At 48.7% G+C, this 15,598-nt stretch overlaps 1 protein-coding gene across 6 annotated transcripts; it reads right to left on the bottom strand.

Annotated features, from left to right (window-relative positions):
• Nucleotides 1-188: 188 nt before the first annotated feature.
• On the bottom strand, nucleotides 189-15,588 carry Mboat7 (membrane bound acylglycerophosphatidylinositol O-acyltransferase MBOAT7). Of its 6 annotated transcripts, none has more exons than XM_048452115.3 (8): nucleotides 15,448-15,588; nucleotides 14,281-14,359; nucleotides 14,048-14,177; nucleotides 13,445-13,571; nucleotides 9,983-10,142; nucleotides 7,608-7,968; nucleotides 5,701-5,877; nucleotides 189-1,224 (listed from the first exon to the last, which is right to left on the bottom strand). In XM_048452115.3, the coding sequence occupies exons 2-8, from the start codon at nucleotides 14,354-14,356 to the stop codon at nucleotides 834-836; spliced, it is 1,422 nt and encodes a 473-aa protein (XP_048308072.1). In that variant the 5' UTR covers nucleotides 14,357-14,359; nucleotides 15,448-15,588; the 3' UTR covers nucleotides 189-833. The 6 variants fall into 6 exon arrangements, with proteins under 6 accessions (XP_048308072.1, XP_048308070.1, XP_048308071.1 ...); XM_048452113.3 differs by lacking the exon at nucleotides 15,448-15,588 and adding an exon at nucleotides 15,191-15,327; XM_048452114.3 differs by lacking the exon at nucleotides 15,448-15,588 and adding an exon at nucleotides 14,948-15,184.
• Between the last annotated feature and the right edge of the window lie 10 nt (nucleotides 15,589-15,598).

Raw genomic sequence — 15,598 nt, 5'->3', positions numbered from 1 at the left:
GGTGGCCTGAGGTAACTATGCTACACTTCCTATAAAGCCAGATCTCAGCTTTAAAAGGTCTCCTGGGAATTGAAGTCCTTACTGGCTGAGCCTGCAGAACTTCATGACAGCGGTCAGTCTGCCACACTGAGAAGCTGGGCTAAGTGTACCTTGGTGGTTTGCCGCCCACAGACACACTCACAAGCAGATGCATGTGTAACATTTTATTGGGAAAGATTTATTTATACATTCTGACCTGTCACAGGCCAAGGATGACACTGGGTAGCAGGTTGTGTGGGGGCCTAGAAATGGCTCAGACAGAAGCTACTGTAAGAGCGTGTTCCCCTGGGGCTGCTTACTTGCACTTCGGTTTCTCCTCCAGGATGTGTAAGGTCATGGTCTCTGAAATACTGGTTTGATGATAAAAGCCAAGAAAACAGGAAGGATGTTCCTCCCCTTTTACAGAACTTGGTCCTGAAACTCCTGCCCCAATACTGGGGACCCACAGGGACTTTGTCCAAGATGCCACATGACCACTGGTCTGTGCCCTTCCATTTTTGGGAGTGTGACATTTTGAATACCTGAAGACTGCTGCAGAGACAGGGACAAGAGTGGACAGTAATACCCTGATGTCAGCAGAGGGAGGTTTGGAAAAGTCAGGATGCGGCGAGCACCCGGGAGAAAGATACCTCTAGCTTTGTTTAAGTCAGAGGCAGGGGATTAGTTAGGAAGGAGGAATCCTCTCCAGGCTCCTAGCCAAACAAGGGATTCTTGCTGGGTAAAGGAGAATATAGCCCGGTTCACAGAATTCCCAAGCAAAGATTGAGCTGGCTGGCAGGCCAGAGCAACACAGCTCACTCTTCCCGGAGCTTTTCCCTGGCTTGGCCGGTGGTGGCCTGGGATGCTGTCTTCCTCTTGCTGGGGCTGCCCCCACCCAAAGCTAGACCCAGCCCCAGGCAGGCCAGGGCTAGAAAGTGGATCCAGTAGTAGATGGAGGCCCAGTACCGGAGTGTGTCACCCATGGTGAGGAGCACAAAGCCCATGCACATGTAGTCGTAGGCACGCATCTTCAGGAACCAGTGCACCCAGTCCCAGGCTTGCTGGCCCCTGGGGCTCAGATGTCTCCGCAAGGCTGACTCCAAATAGCCCTCAGCGGCCAGGCACAGCGGGATGGTCATGAAGCTTAGGTAGTAGCCAGGGTGGAGGCCATGCCAGTAAGCGCTCAGCAGCATGGTCCAGGCACTCCTGGAGAAAGAGATTGAATCAGGATACAGAAGTTCAGGCTTCAGTACCCACTGTCTCATGTCCTCTTCCCTCAGACTAAGGACTTAGACCTTGGTCCTTCTTCTTCAGACTGAGTTCAGGCCTACTCACACTTCCTGTATCCTGAAAGTCAAGGTGCCTTTGTGGTTTTTGTCACTGGGAATTGAACCCAGGGCCTTGCAGATACCAGACAATAATGTACTACTGAGCTGCACCACCGGCATTCTGAGACAGCATTTCTCTGTGTATCCCTGGCTGCCCTGGAACTCACTCTGTGGACCAGGCTGGCCTTGAACTCAAGAGATCTCAAGTTAAACAGAGTCAGACTTGGCTAATATTGGGAAGAACTTATGTTCATAAGTTCTTAGGATTCTCTCATCTGCATCAGAAACCCTGTAGGTAGAATCTGTGTAGGAGGAGCTGGAGAGTTGGCTTAGCTGCTAAGAGTACTTCTTGCTCTTGCAAAGCATTCAGGTTCCATTTCTGGCATCCACATGGTGGTTCACAAGTTTGCAGCTCCAGTCTCAGGGGACCCAATGCCCTTTCTCAGCTTCCTAGGCAGCAGACAAGTATGTGAAACACATACATACACCCATGCAAAACGGTCATAAAATAGTAAAATAAATAAACCGTAAAAGATAAAAAACATCCAGGGATGGTCCGCTCCTCCTTGCTGGATTCTAAAGTTTGATTCTCTCATTTTTGTCTCACTATACAGCCTTGAACTCGTAAGAGGTCTGCTTACCTGTCTTCCAGGTGCTGAGATTAGATGTGTACCACCATGTCTGGCTGGTTCACTCTCTTACTAAGAGATTTAATTCTCTTTCTTTTCTTTTTCGTTTTTCGAGATAGGGTTTCTCCGTGTAGCTTTTGGTGCCTGTCCTGGGACTCGCTCTGTAGACCAGGCTGGCCTCGAACTTGCAAAGATCCGCCTGCTCTGCTTTCCCAGAGAGTGCTGGAATTAAAGGTGTGTGCCACCACCTGACTTCTGTATTTTTTAAAATTTATTTTTATTTATGTGTATTGTGTTTTTTGCCTGTGTGTATGTCTGTATACCATGTGCATGCCTGCCTGATACCCTTTTAGTCCAGAAGAGAGCTCCCTTGGAACTGAAGTTACAGAAGGCTGAGCTGCATTCTCTACTTCATTCTCCCACTGAGCAGAAACCAGCAGTTCTGGCAGGAGCATGAGCTCCTGAGTTCTTTTCCTGTGAAGGACCTGTCCCTGACAAGTTCTGCAGGGACAGAATAACACCAACTGTACTACATTGAGAAGCAGGGGGATACCAGGCATGAATCTCATGTCTCCACTCATAGATGCCAAAGGAAATCTCTCAGTCATAGCAAAAATGTCTCCTGAAGTGGGGTGTAGTTTAGTGGTTGCCCTGTTTTTCTCCCCTTTAATAGTTTTGTCAATTTGACACAAGCTAGAGTCATCTGAGGAGACGGAATCTCAACTGAGAAAAATAACCTCATCAAATTAGCCTCTGCAAGTCTAGGGAACATTTTCTTTATTGATGATTGATGTGGAAGAACCTACCTTACTGTGAAGAGGTGGTCTTGGGGGTGGGAACTGAGCAAGCCATAGGAGCAAGCCAGTAAGCAGCACTCCTCCAGTCATTGCTTCAGTTCTAACATCCAGGTTCCTGCCTTGACTTCCCTCCGTGATGGACAACTATAAGCTGAAGTAAACCTTTTCTTCCCCAAGCTGGTTGTGGTGTATTATCATAGCAATAGAAACTCTAGCTAAGACAGCAGTGGAGCACTTGCTTGGTCTGCCTGGGGCCCTGGAAACAGAAAAGTCTCCAGACATTGCCATATGTCCCCTAAGGGTGTAGCAATTACCCCTAATTGAGAATAAGTAATCAAAATACTGTGGTGCTCTGGGCTTTGGCCTGATCCTGATCTCCAGAGTTTTAATAATATCACCTAAGACTGGTAGCACTCAAATTTCTTTTTCATGTAGCCTAAGCTTACCTCAAACTCCTGATCCTTCTGCTTCCACCTTCCCAATGCTGTGCTGTTATTACACACGCACAGCACTACCTGCGAACACTACCAGTTGACCTACATTGCCAGCACACACCCCTATAACGTTTGTTTATTTATGTGTAGACGCTCTTGTGTGCCATGAAGCGGTTGTGGTGTTCAGAGGACAACTTGGCTGTAGTCAGTTCTCTCCTTCCACCACGTGGGTCTTGGAGAAGAAACTGGCGGCCAGGCGTGGAGGGAAGCACCTTGACCAGTGAGCCACCTCACTAGCCCTTTTCAGCTTTGTTGTTTTGAGACAGTGTCTCACTTTGTTATCTAGGCTGATTTGGAGGAACTCCCAATCCTCCTGCCTCCACACCCAGTACAATGAGTACTGCCTCCCTTGGCTCAGTGCCTACTTCTAACACCTTTTTTTTAAGTGCCAGCATCACATTACGATCTACCTACCTCTCCAGTCACACCTGATAGTCTTTAAGTTAATAAGATGAAACTCAAGTCTTCTTCCTCACCCACGTCCCAACAGTTTCCTCCCTTTTCTGGAAAGACTTTTCTGTGCTGTGGGTCACCAACAGCCCCACTGCCTGGGAAGCAGGGCTCTTTTCTGCTCTGCTCCTGCTGAGCACTCTTCCTCCCAAAGCCAGTGACAGTCAGGCCTGCTGAGGAGCTCCTCTCCATCACCCCCACCCAGATACCCAGAAGCTCACATTCACCTCTGTTCCTCCTCTGCCGCCCACACCTCCTATGCATTCTCCCTACAAGGCCAGAACAGACTGTTTCTTAACTTCTTTGTGATGCTGGAGATGGAATCCAGGGCCTTGTGCATATCAGACACAGAGTACATCTTCCTTTGTTTCTTTGAAGATGTGATTTCACTAAGGTGCCCAGAACGCCAAACTTCCTGCCTAAGCCTCCAGAGTGTTGAGATTATAAGTGTGTGCTATCATATCTGACTCAGAGTGAATCTTTTTGTTAAAGATTTCTTTTAAATTTATTATGTATACAGTGTTCTGTCTGCATATATGCCTATAGACCAGAAGAGGGCACCAGATCTCATTGTAGATAGTGGTGAACCACCATGTGATTGCTGGGAATTGAACTCAGGACCTCTGGAAGAGCAGCCAGTGCTTTTAACCTCTGAGTCATCTCTCCAGTCCCCATGAATATTTTTTTTAAAAAAAGATTTTAACTGTGTATGTGTATGTGTGTGTGCGTGCATGTGCACGTTGGGGGTTATATATGTGAGGGCAGTGCCTATGGAGGCCAAAACAGAGCATTTGATCTTCAGGAGCTGGAGTTACTAGTGGCAATAAACTGGATATGGGTGCTGGGAAGTGAACTAGGGTCTTTTCTAAAAGTAATAAGCAATCTTCATCACTGAAGTCACCTCTCCAGCTCCTCAGAGTAGACCTTTAAGCCATAGTTCCCATGATGCCTGGGGAAATCTAGCTCATAAGCTGCCATCATTAACTACTTATCAGGGGATGGTATCTCTGTGTCCACTGACCACATCTGACATTTTGGAAAGGCTGAGTGTTTGCACTGTAAAGAAACAAACAAAAAACAGGAAGAAAGAAAACAGCTTAAAAGTTAGGCTGAGGGGGTGCTGGAGAGATGGCTCAGAGGTTAAGAGCATTGCCTGCTCTTCCAAAGGTCCTGAGTTCAATTCCCAGCAACCACATGGTGGCTCACAACCATCTGTAATGGGGTCTGGTGCCCTCTTCTGGCCTGTAGGCATACACACAGACAGAATATTGTATACATAGCATAAATAAATAAATAATTTTAAAAAAAAAGTTAGGCTGAGGACTGGTCTGCAGCTCCCACTGCTCAGGCCACTGAATGAGTTAAAGCCACCACTGAGTGGCTAAGAGCTGTTCTGCAGACACTTGAGAAAAATGGGAAGGTGGATGGAAAAGAAACAGTAAAAAAACAAAACAAAACAAAACGTTTGGCCAGGTATGGGGGCACAAACCTGTAATCCCTTGAGACCAGTCTGGTTTATATAACAAGTCCAGAACAACCAGGGCTATAGAGTAAGACCTTATCTCAAGAAAATAAGAGTCCAAGCAACAAACCAGGCATGGTAGTGCACACCTACACCATGAAGACAGAGGCAGGAAGATCTGGATCCTAGGTCATGATTGGCTACCAATCTAGATTAAGGTCAGCCTGGCCTACTTGAGGCTCTGACTAAGAACAAACAAGGACTATCAAAATAGCCTGGTGGGTAAAAAGCCCTATAGCCTGATGACCTGAGTTCAATCTCTGGGACCCAAGAATGACTATGTTGTTGATTGGTGCTGACCTTAGGCCCAAAGGATTTACCTTAGCAGGTACTACAACTCCCATGAGCCTCAGGACTTGAGGCTTAGCAAGAGAATCCCCCCACCGCCCCCACACACTACCATAGGATCTACTGGGAGATGAAGTTCTGCACTATCTCTGAAACTAGGTGGGGCCACCTCACCTCAGAACGTAGGAGCGGGCAGGTGCGCTCTTGTAGATGTACTGTGCCAGCCACCACTGCACCGTCATGTTCCAGTACCGCATGCCATCCCGCACCCGCACGCAGAAGTCTGTGCCATAGCAGTCGATGTTGCGGATGGTCTCATAGTCATACTCCAGGGAAGCTGCATTCTCCGGACTGGGGGGGGTGGAGGATGAGGATGGGGACAGACATGCAGCTCAGCCAGGCCCCTCCTGACACCTGCTTCTGTCCCAGCCCGATGCTAAAGAAAGGGTTCTGGACAGGCGACGGCTCCCTCTCTTTCTGGCTATGACTTTCGAGGGTAACCATAGGAGTCAGGTGGGTGGGGCCCAATTCACTAATAGTGGGGTGCTCTTCATAACTAGTTGGAGCCTAATAAGTCACAGAAAGCCTTGAAAGGCTATGGTTGCTAAGCTAACAAGTCCACTGGCAACCAAGCTCAGCATATTGGGAATAGTTTCCAAGTGTGGTCCCTTCTGAACTCTGAGGCAGAGCATCTGCCAGGGAAGTATCCACTCTAAAAAGGTGGTTCACGGTTGCTATGGAGATATTCTAGGCCTTGTGACTCTCAATGTTCTCTGTTGCTAGGGAAAAGGCATTCCTTAGCAACAAGGCCCAGGCTATTCAGAAAATTATTTCAGAACAGGCCTGGTCCCTGTGATTGTTTAAGAAGTGTCACCTCCAGAAATACCAGAGGTTTCCAGGTCTCTAACACCAACACTTTCAGCTACAGAGAAAGATGCCGGACCTATGTGAACCTCCAGTGGCTTCTAGCCATGGGAAGGAAGGCATCCTTTGTCAGTGGGACTTGTAGACTTAAAATAGCATTTAATCTCTGCCTGACTTCTCTGAAGAACACCCTCTCTCTAGCAGTGGGAGGTTTACTCATAGTTACCAGGGCAGTGGCAGTAAATCACATCCTGGGGTGTGATTGTCCAACAGCATGGCAGTTTATGACAACCGGGGGTGGCACACCTCTAGTAAGGGATGGTCTATAATTTACAGAGAGGCTGGTACCCCATCCCCCAGCTGAAAGGCTGACAATGGATTCTAGAAACAGAGATTCCGTTCACTACTGGTTGCTAGGGATACCATTTCCTACCAACAAGAAGGGATGCTTCCTATGTGATAAGAACTCTGTAGTTACTAGTTTTGTGGCTCGCCCATCAATGACGGGCTGGGGTTGAGTAGCCTTACTAGTAAAGGGTTAAGCTTCAGCAATGGGGAGAAGATGACCTGTGGTTGCTGAGAGTGGTACTCTCCTCAGCTGGAGGAGAGCAGCCAAGATGTTACTTCCTTAGAAATAGGGCAACTGGGAGGTGCTCTGTGAGAATATATCACGATGAGCTGCTGGCTCTCAGCAAGACAGGCAGTTCAAGGGGCAGAATTCACAGCCACAAACAGCAAGGCTATCAGCAAGAAGGAAGGAACCATGGTTGCTAGAGATATAGCTTCCTCAGCAGAGGGGCAATTCAATTGCTAAGGAACTGTTTCCCTAGAAACAGAAGGTGGACCCACTACTACCAAACGATAGTATCTTCAGCAACCAGGAAGGACCTTGTTTTGGGGGTGACACTTCCATGGCAACACAGGGTAGGCATGTGGTTGCTATGATACCATTTCTGTTTCCCTAGCAATAGAGGACAATTAGCCATACTGAGGGGTGACAGGTGCTAGCAACAAGGGGCAATCTGTAGGTACCAGGAACACATAGTTTCTCTGGTGCCCAGGGAAGGCAGGTGATAGTCACCAGGGGGGCAATAGGCTGTCAACCACAGCTGGTAGCCCTATACCCTGCTCCCTGCTCTCCTCCCTACTAGGGGCAGAGCCAACCCTTGGTGGTGGGGCCTGCTGGGTCTTGGGAAGCCTCCCTCCCGCCGCCTGACCTGCTGGGGGTTGGGCATTGGAGGGTGGGGCCACCCCCGGCCCGGGCTTTGGCAGCCACGGGGTAGGCCCCGAAGCCCGCGGCAATGCAACCGCACTCGGCCGCAATCCAGGCCACGTAGAAGCGCATGCGGAAGGCGAAGAAGACCGGGATCATGTAGAAGAGGCGGGTGGGCAGCGGGCGGGCGTAGAAGGCATCCTCACGCACAGCTTCCAGTGGGAAGAGATGGGAGGACAGCAGGAAGAGCAGGCCAAAGAGCGGGGCTGGCCAGGCACGGCGCAGCAGGGGCCTCAGGCTGGGCACGGCTCCCGGAAAGGGCTGTTCCAGCCAATCCAGGTAGGTGCGGTAGCGGAAGAATGGGCCTGTGGAAGGTGGCAAGGAGCAGGTGGTTGGATGGTGTGTATTTGTGCCTACTAGGGAAGTGGGAGGTGAAAGGAGGAGGATGGAAGAGAAAGGAAACGGGAGAGGGGAGGAAGAGGAGGAGTTGAGGAGGTCTGTGAACAGAGAGGGAGAGGCTCAAAACTAGAAAGGGGAGAGACCTAGAGAGTTGAGGAATAAGGCCTAAGGGGAGAGGACAAAGTACTCAAGGGGTGTGGGGAAAGAGGACAGAAAACCATTGTAGATTTCCCTGACAGAGAAGAAAACCATTGTAGATTTCCCTGACAGAGAAGAGCTGGTTCCTGACAACTTTTCCTAAGCTCCCTCTGGATGCTGAGCTGGCTTGGGTGGAGGGGGACAAGCAGAAGGTTAGTTGAGGTTCCTGAGATATGATGGGATTTGGACCAGGGAGCATCAATGGAGACTGAATGAAGGGATGGATGCTGAAGCCCTTGTATGTTCACCATAAACCATGACTGTGATTCCATTTATATGAAAAGTCTTTATAGACAGAAGCCAATGGTTTGCAGGAATGGAAGCGGCTTGGTGTTGATGACTAAAGGTTAGGTGGCTCCTTTTCAGAAATGAGGCTGTTCTGCAAACAAATATGCACTGGTGATGGTTTCACAACTCTATGGATATATAAAAGCCAATGAGTTGGGGCACTTTAAATGGATGCATGCATAAATTAACAGCTCTATGAGGCTGTACAAAAAAAAAAAAGAAAGAAAAAGAAAGAAAAGAAAAGCGGGGCTGGGAAATATAGGTTAGTGGTAGAACATTCATTTAACAAGCATAGGCTCTCGGTTCAATCCCCGGCATTGCAGACAACAAAAACAAACAAGGAATCTGGCAGGCATGGGGGAGCATGCTTGTAATTCCAGATCCTGGGAAGCTGAGCCAGGTCCAGAGTTAATAGACCAGCCTGGACTATATAGGGAGACCCTGTGTCAAATGAAACAAAGGGGCTGGAGAGAATTCAGTACAGTAAGCCCCAAGTTTGGTTCCCAGCCTACATGTTAGAAGGTTTATAACTATAACTTCAGTTTCAGTGGATCCAACTCCCTCTCCTGACCTTTACACATAGACAAGCACGCACACGCACACGCACACACACATACGCATATATTTTTAAAACTAAACCAAATCAGACAAAGCAAGATGGCTTAGTGGGTAAAGATACATACACAGAAGTGATCATGGGAGTTCTATTCCTTATCTTACAAGATGGCAGGTAAGAACCAATGTCAGAGCATTGTCTTCTGACCACCACATGCACACAAAGACATGCACGAGCAAATGCACACAACATGCATAACACACACACAAATACTGTAAAAACAATCAGCCAGGCAGTGGTGGCACACGCCTTTAATCCCAGCACTTGGTAGGCCAATCTCTGTGAATCTGAGACCAGCCTGGTCTACAGAGTGAGTTTCAGGACAGGGCTGTTACATAGAGAAACTCTCTCTCAAAAACAAACATCTCAAGATAAAAATTTAGCTTGGGAGGCAGGGGTAGGCAGCTCTCTGTGAGTTTGAGGCTACCTTGCTACATAGAGCGTTTAGAATAGTCTTGGCTACAAAGTGAGACCCTATCTAAAGCAAAACCAAACCAAACTAAAAGGCTGGGGATATAACTCAGTCCTTGAGCATTTGACTGGCACATATAAGGCCCCCGGTTCAATCTTTAATACTGTGGCCCCAGCCTCCTACCCCTCACCCCCGGAAGACTCTGAGCTGCAAATATTTGGTCCCTGGATGGAGAAACCCCTGGCTTACACAGACCTATCTCCTTTAGATCTCCTATTGGCCCCTAATAGGTGAAAAGGAAGCAATCCTGTGGGCTAGTTCCCACAGTAGACAGATATGTTCAGGACAGGATAGCAGCTGACAGAGTACAGGTAGCCTGGGACAGAGCAGGGGACATTAAACAGGAACAGAACTCTAGGTGGAGCGAGGCAGAGGGTGACCCAGCAGTGCTGGGCGGGCCACTTACCTGTCATGATTCCCACATAGCAGTAGCTATAGCTGAGTGTCTCCATCAAAGAGGGGACATCGGGCAGGAGGCCCAGGGTAGGTTCCTTGCTGAAACCAGAAGCTATTTCCTTTCTCTGAGCCAGATGCAGGTCCTGAACTTCACTGGCCAGACTCACCAACTGTGGAAAGAAAGAGGAAGGCATGAGATCAGTGCCCCAGGTCATTTTACACCCATTTCATTTCAGTTTATATCTAGGGCTGAGATTCCACCTCATGCATGGCACTACATATCCAGAGTGGTGGAAGGAACCTTTAGTTGGTGGCCATCCCCGGGCTCAGTCCTAGACCTTCCTTTTCTACCTGTTTTTCTTTTTTTCTTTTTCCTGCTTTCATTCAATCCCACAGTTTGCCTGCCTACCTGCCTTCCTTCCTGTACCAGGGCTCTGACACAGGGCCTTGCATACGCAACACTAGGGCTCTAACATTGAGCCACATCCCAGGTCCCTCTTCCTCTTTTACATTTTGAAACACAGTCACATGAAGTTGTCTAGGTTGCCCTTGAACTTGTGATCCTCCAAACTTGCCTCCTGGAGAACTGAGATTATATACCTGCATTACTAGGCCAAGCTCATTCCTTTCTTATTTATTTATTGTTATGTGCACTAGTATTTTGTCATGGGTGTTTGGTCCCCTGGAACTGTAGATACACACAGCTGTGAGCTGCCATGTGGGTGCTGGGAATTGAACCCAGGTCCTCTAGAACAACAGTCAGTGCTCTTAAATGCTGAGCCATTTCTCCAGCCCCAAGCTTGTTTGTTCCTTTATGACTCTACTGGGTAGGGGTCGGGGATGAGGATGTCCCAACTGCTCTTCGTGATATATTCTACCTATTTTATCAAGAAACAAATCTTAAAGGCTACATCTGTGCCCTGCTTCCTGCTAGGTTCAGTGGACAGAGCCCCAACAGACAGAGGGAGGCAAGAGAATGAAGCAGGGCTTTTCCTACAAGATGTTTTCAAGGGGTAGGAAAAGGGCTCTAAAAAACACTTTTCTGTTGGGCGGTGGTGAGGTGAATCTCTTTGTGAGTTCAAGGCCAGTCTGGTCTACAAGCGCTAGTTCCAGATAGCTAGGATGTTACACAGAGAAACCCTGTCTCGAAAAACAAAACAAAACAAACAAACAAAACCCACTTTTCCCTTCTAGGCCCACAACATATAATTCTTTCCCTGACCTAGCTAAGGGCCCAAGGTTTTTTGTTTTTTTTTTTCCGTTTTTCACAACTGTTTCCTCTTCACCAAACCACTGCCAAAAACAAAACAACAACAAAAAAATCAAAATCCTAAAATTATCCTCAAAGCAAGATGTCCCAAGGTAACTCTGACTCACCTGCCTACAGCCCACAGTCTATCAAGCCACTGCCATAGTCATCGAGACTTGTTTTTCCCCCAGACAGAGTCTTACATAACAGAACTATTCTCAAACTCACTACGGAGCTAAGGATGATCTTGAACTCCTCCTCCAGCTTCACCTCAGTGCTGGGATTATGGGTGGGGAGACCCACACTAGCTCTTTGCTTTTTTGTCTGTAATATGTATTTTTATTTTTGTGTGTCTGTGTGTATGGTCTGTGTGTGCAGGTGTGTCATTACCTCCTGCAACTGGTGTTACTGATGTTTGAGAGCCAATCAGTCTGGGTGCTAGGATCTGAGCTTGGGTCCTCTGAAAGAACAGTACTCTGAACCACGGAGCCCTCTCTCCTATTTTTTTTTTTTTTGTTGTTTTTGTTTTTGTTTGAAGGGATGGGTGTTTTTATTTTTGAAGACAGGGTCTCTTTAAATAGCCTTGGCTATCCTGGAGTTCTCTATGTACACCAAGCTGACTCACAGAAATCCACCTGTCTCTGCTTCCAGAGTCCTGGGATTAAAGGCATGTGTCACCATGCCCAGCTTAGAGGTTTTTTTTTTTTAAAAAAAAAAAATGCTGAGATTACATCAATGAACCATTTGCTCAACTCTGATAAAAGTTTATCTATCTCATCTTATTGCATTATATTTTAATTCTCTCAGCACCCACGGCAAATTATTATTGAAGAGGCAAATTTGCTGTATCCTGTCTTCTGGCCAGCAAACCATAAACAAATTAATAAAATGAAAAACTTTCTTCTCAAAGGATCTCAGCCCCCTATAGAAGGAAATCCATATTCATCATGCTCAACAAAGCCTATGTGACCTCGCTTCTGCTGCCATTCAACAGACGTTATTCAGAAAGTGGAGGCGGCAAACATAGTCTGTGGCACCCCAGCCCGTTCACACCTACATGTGTGACCCTGAAGGGGTCTCCTTCCAACTCACAGCCGACCAATCCCTGCCTACTGTTGAATTTTCCATAAGAACAAAGAATTCTGGAGAAACCAGTTCTCAGACTGGCAGGACTGTCCAGGCCTATGTTGCTGGAGCCCAGAACATAACAAGAGTTCATCAATGTTGTGGTCTGTGCTAGGGACTGAGGACTGGTCTCTTTTTGCCCTCTTCCAAGGAGATTAAGAGTACAACCCAAGGCTACGAATGTAGTTCAGTTAGTCATGTGCTTGCCTAGTGCACTTGAGGCCCTTGGTTTGATTCCCTAGTACCATATAAGCCAGGCACAGTGGTGTATGCCTACAACCCTGGCACTTGAGAGGTGGAGGCAGGAGGAATAAAAATTCAAAGTCATTGGGTGGTGGCAGTGCACGCCTCAGCACTTGGGGAGACAGAGGCAGGTGAATCTCTGTGAGTTTGAGGCCAGCTTGGTCTACATAGTGAGTTCCCAGGACAGGCAGGATTACACAGTGAAACCCTGTCTCATAAAACCAAGAAAAAAAAAGTTCCAAGTCATCTTTTCTTTGAGGACAACATAGGGTGCTACAAGAGACTCTCAGGAACAAAATTACAAAATGAGATCTGGTTGTCCCAGCTGTGCCCTTGGGCCAGGTACTGTCTCTCCACAGTGCTATTTCCTCCTTGGAGGATGGTCTGCTACAGAATCAAGAAGAGCATGCTGGCAAAGCATGTTGGGCAGGCACATTCCAGGTGAGCCAAGTGGCTTGTGATATCTCCTGACCACGGAATGAGTGGAGAGGTGAAGACCTCCTCCAGAGTATGTGAGAGGTGAACTCTGTCCCCAGGGAGGTGTGAAGTTTCAAGCTTAGGATTTGTGAAAGATTTAAAAAAAAAAATTCCAGCCGGGTGGTAGTGGTGCACGCCTTTAATCCCAGCACTTGGGAGGCAGAGGCAGGAGGATCTCTATGAGTTCAAGGCCAGTCTGGTCTGCAAGAGCTAGTTCCAGGACAGGCTCTAAAAAAAACTACAGTGAAGCCCTGTCTCAAAAAACAAAAATAAATAAATAAATTCCATAGCCCTTCCCCAACTCTGAGAAAGTCTAGTCTGGGAGAAGAGAACAAGGCTACCAGGGAGAAAAAAGGGGTAGTGTTTCCCAAATCTCACCTTCAGTGTCAACAGCAGCTGGATGGCATTGGTGAACGGCGTGGGAGTGGGCAGGCCCAGCAGGCTGAGGGCTCGGAAGAAGAGGAGATAGGAGAAGGTCCAGGCAAGAGCCAGGGCATGACAGGAGCTAGGACAGAGGTGGGAAGTTATAGAGTTGGGTACAGGGACCTTGGCCCTGCTTCCTTCTTCTGAGTGTGGCTTTATACCCCACCTTTCCCCCATCCAGCCAGAAAAAAAGAGGGGAGAGAGTGAGGACCAGTGGATGGCAGGCAGGAACAGAAGAGGCACAGCCACAGAGAAAAAAAGAATGAGGGAGTCAAGAGAGAAGCTTTGTGGTGAAAGAAGAGAGCCGGCCCTCCTTAAGCGCCAGAGCGCAGGACTGGGTTACAAATGACTGTCATCATGTGGACATTGAGGACTGGGGCAAATCTGCAGGGACAAGAAGGTGCAGAGCAAGGTGAGAGAGGAAGAAACATGGCCAAGACATAGAGAAACATGAGAGAAACAGGAGGCAGCAAGAGACTGAAGGAAGAAATGGAAGACCCAAAGAGGAAACAGGTTGCTGTTTCTCTGCATCTTTCTTTCTCACCACCTAGCTCTCACCAAGGCTGGGCCTGAATGAGGGCCCAGGTTCCCAAGATGGTGATCAGAGAATGCAAAGTGTGGGGGCCACAGGTGAATAAAGTGAGCCCCAGGCCCACAGCTGCTGCCCCCCATTTCTTCAGCCCAGGTCCTGAAAGGAAAAGGTAAAGTGTAAGCATAGAACTTTCGGGAGGGGTGATCCCCACCTCAGCTCCCTCACCCTAATTTTCCACCAGGCACGGAACCTGACTCACCAGCTTTCTTAAAGAGGAAGCCGATAGGGATGGAGATAAGCAGGACCACAAGATAGGTCCATTCTTCGGGTGTCATGGTCTGGGGGAGGAAGGGTTCACAGTGAGAACTAGTATTCCAGTCCTTCCTCTTTTGATAGTAGAATCCCCTACTTTTGAGAAACCAGGCCTCCAGTTCACTCCTCCTTCCAGGACCCAGGAATCAAACCCTCACCCCAATCCTCTGCCAACGTACAAATCAAAAGCATTTCTGCCCCTATTTAAGACCTAGACATCTAGACACCTTTTGGCCCGGAAAACAATCCTTTGCAAGACCCTTCCTTTCTGATAAACGAGGAACCCACATCACCCCCACCCTCCTCTGAGTACACAGGAACCCTTAAGAATCCTGTCTGGATCCCCAGACTCCCCTATGTCTCAGGGGACCCAAAAATCCAGGACTCCTACCCCTACCCATCCCGGCGGAACCCAGCATTTAGCATCCACCTGTCTGCAGAGCTCTGGCCTCCTCTCCAATCCGGACCCCGGAGAGAAGGCAATGACCCTGTCTGATCTGCAGCTCCCTCTGTAGCCCAGCCCCGCGTGGATCCGATTCCGCCCCAGCATATCCACAGGCGGTTACGCCACCCAGCCGGGACACGCTCTGGTCGCTGTCCCCGCACCCAGCCACCTTACGATTTTCAGCGACGCCTCCATACAACCCCACCTCGGCCCACCTGAACCGTCCGTGGACCAGAAGGCTGATGAGAAAAACCCTCTTTCGCGACCGCCCCTGCTCGGGCCACGCCTCCCCAGCTCAGCACGCCCCCGCACTGCCGGTTCCCGAGGGTGCCCGCTGGGCTGCGCCGTCCAGGCCCAGAGAGCGGATGCAATACGTGTACAGCACGGTGATAAAAGAACCCAGAACACTAACACGCGGAAGGATGCCTGCCCCGTTCTTTCTGCGAGGCCCTAGGGCAAAGAGCTGCCAGTACGTGGGGGGGCGGGGTTTCGGGTCAGAGGCGGGGCGAAAGCTTCGAGTCCTGATGAAAACGGGTTGTGACTTAAGAAGGAGGCGGGACCTGGAGCGCGGCGTTCGGAAAGAGGAGGACCCTCAGCTTCGGATTCTTTCGGGTACACTCGGTAATTCAAGCTCACGGAGTGGAGGTGGGGCCACAAACTTCGGCTTACTTCGGAGATAGGCGAGTTCTTAGGGTCACGGTTCGGAATTAGAAGCGTTCACAAACTCGGCCGGATGTAGGCGGGTCCACACGCTTCGGCGTGATTCGGAGATAATCGGTTCCAAAAGTTGCTGATTAGTGTTAGGCAGGCTCACAAACGC

The sequence above is a fragment of the Myodes glareolus genome, chromosome 1 (assembly GCF_982192425.1).
Source record: "Myodes glareolus chromosome 1, mMyoGla1.1, whole genome shotgun sequence".
In the NCBI taxonomy this organism is placed as follows: Eukaryota; Metazoa; Chordata; class Mammalia; order Rodentia; family Cricetidae; genus Myodes; species Myodes glareolus.
This window is presented reverse-complemented; position numbering and strand designations above follow the sequence as displayed.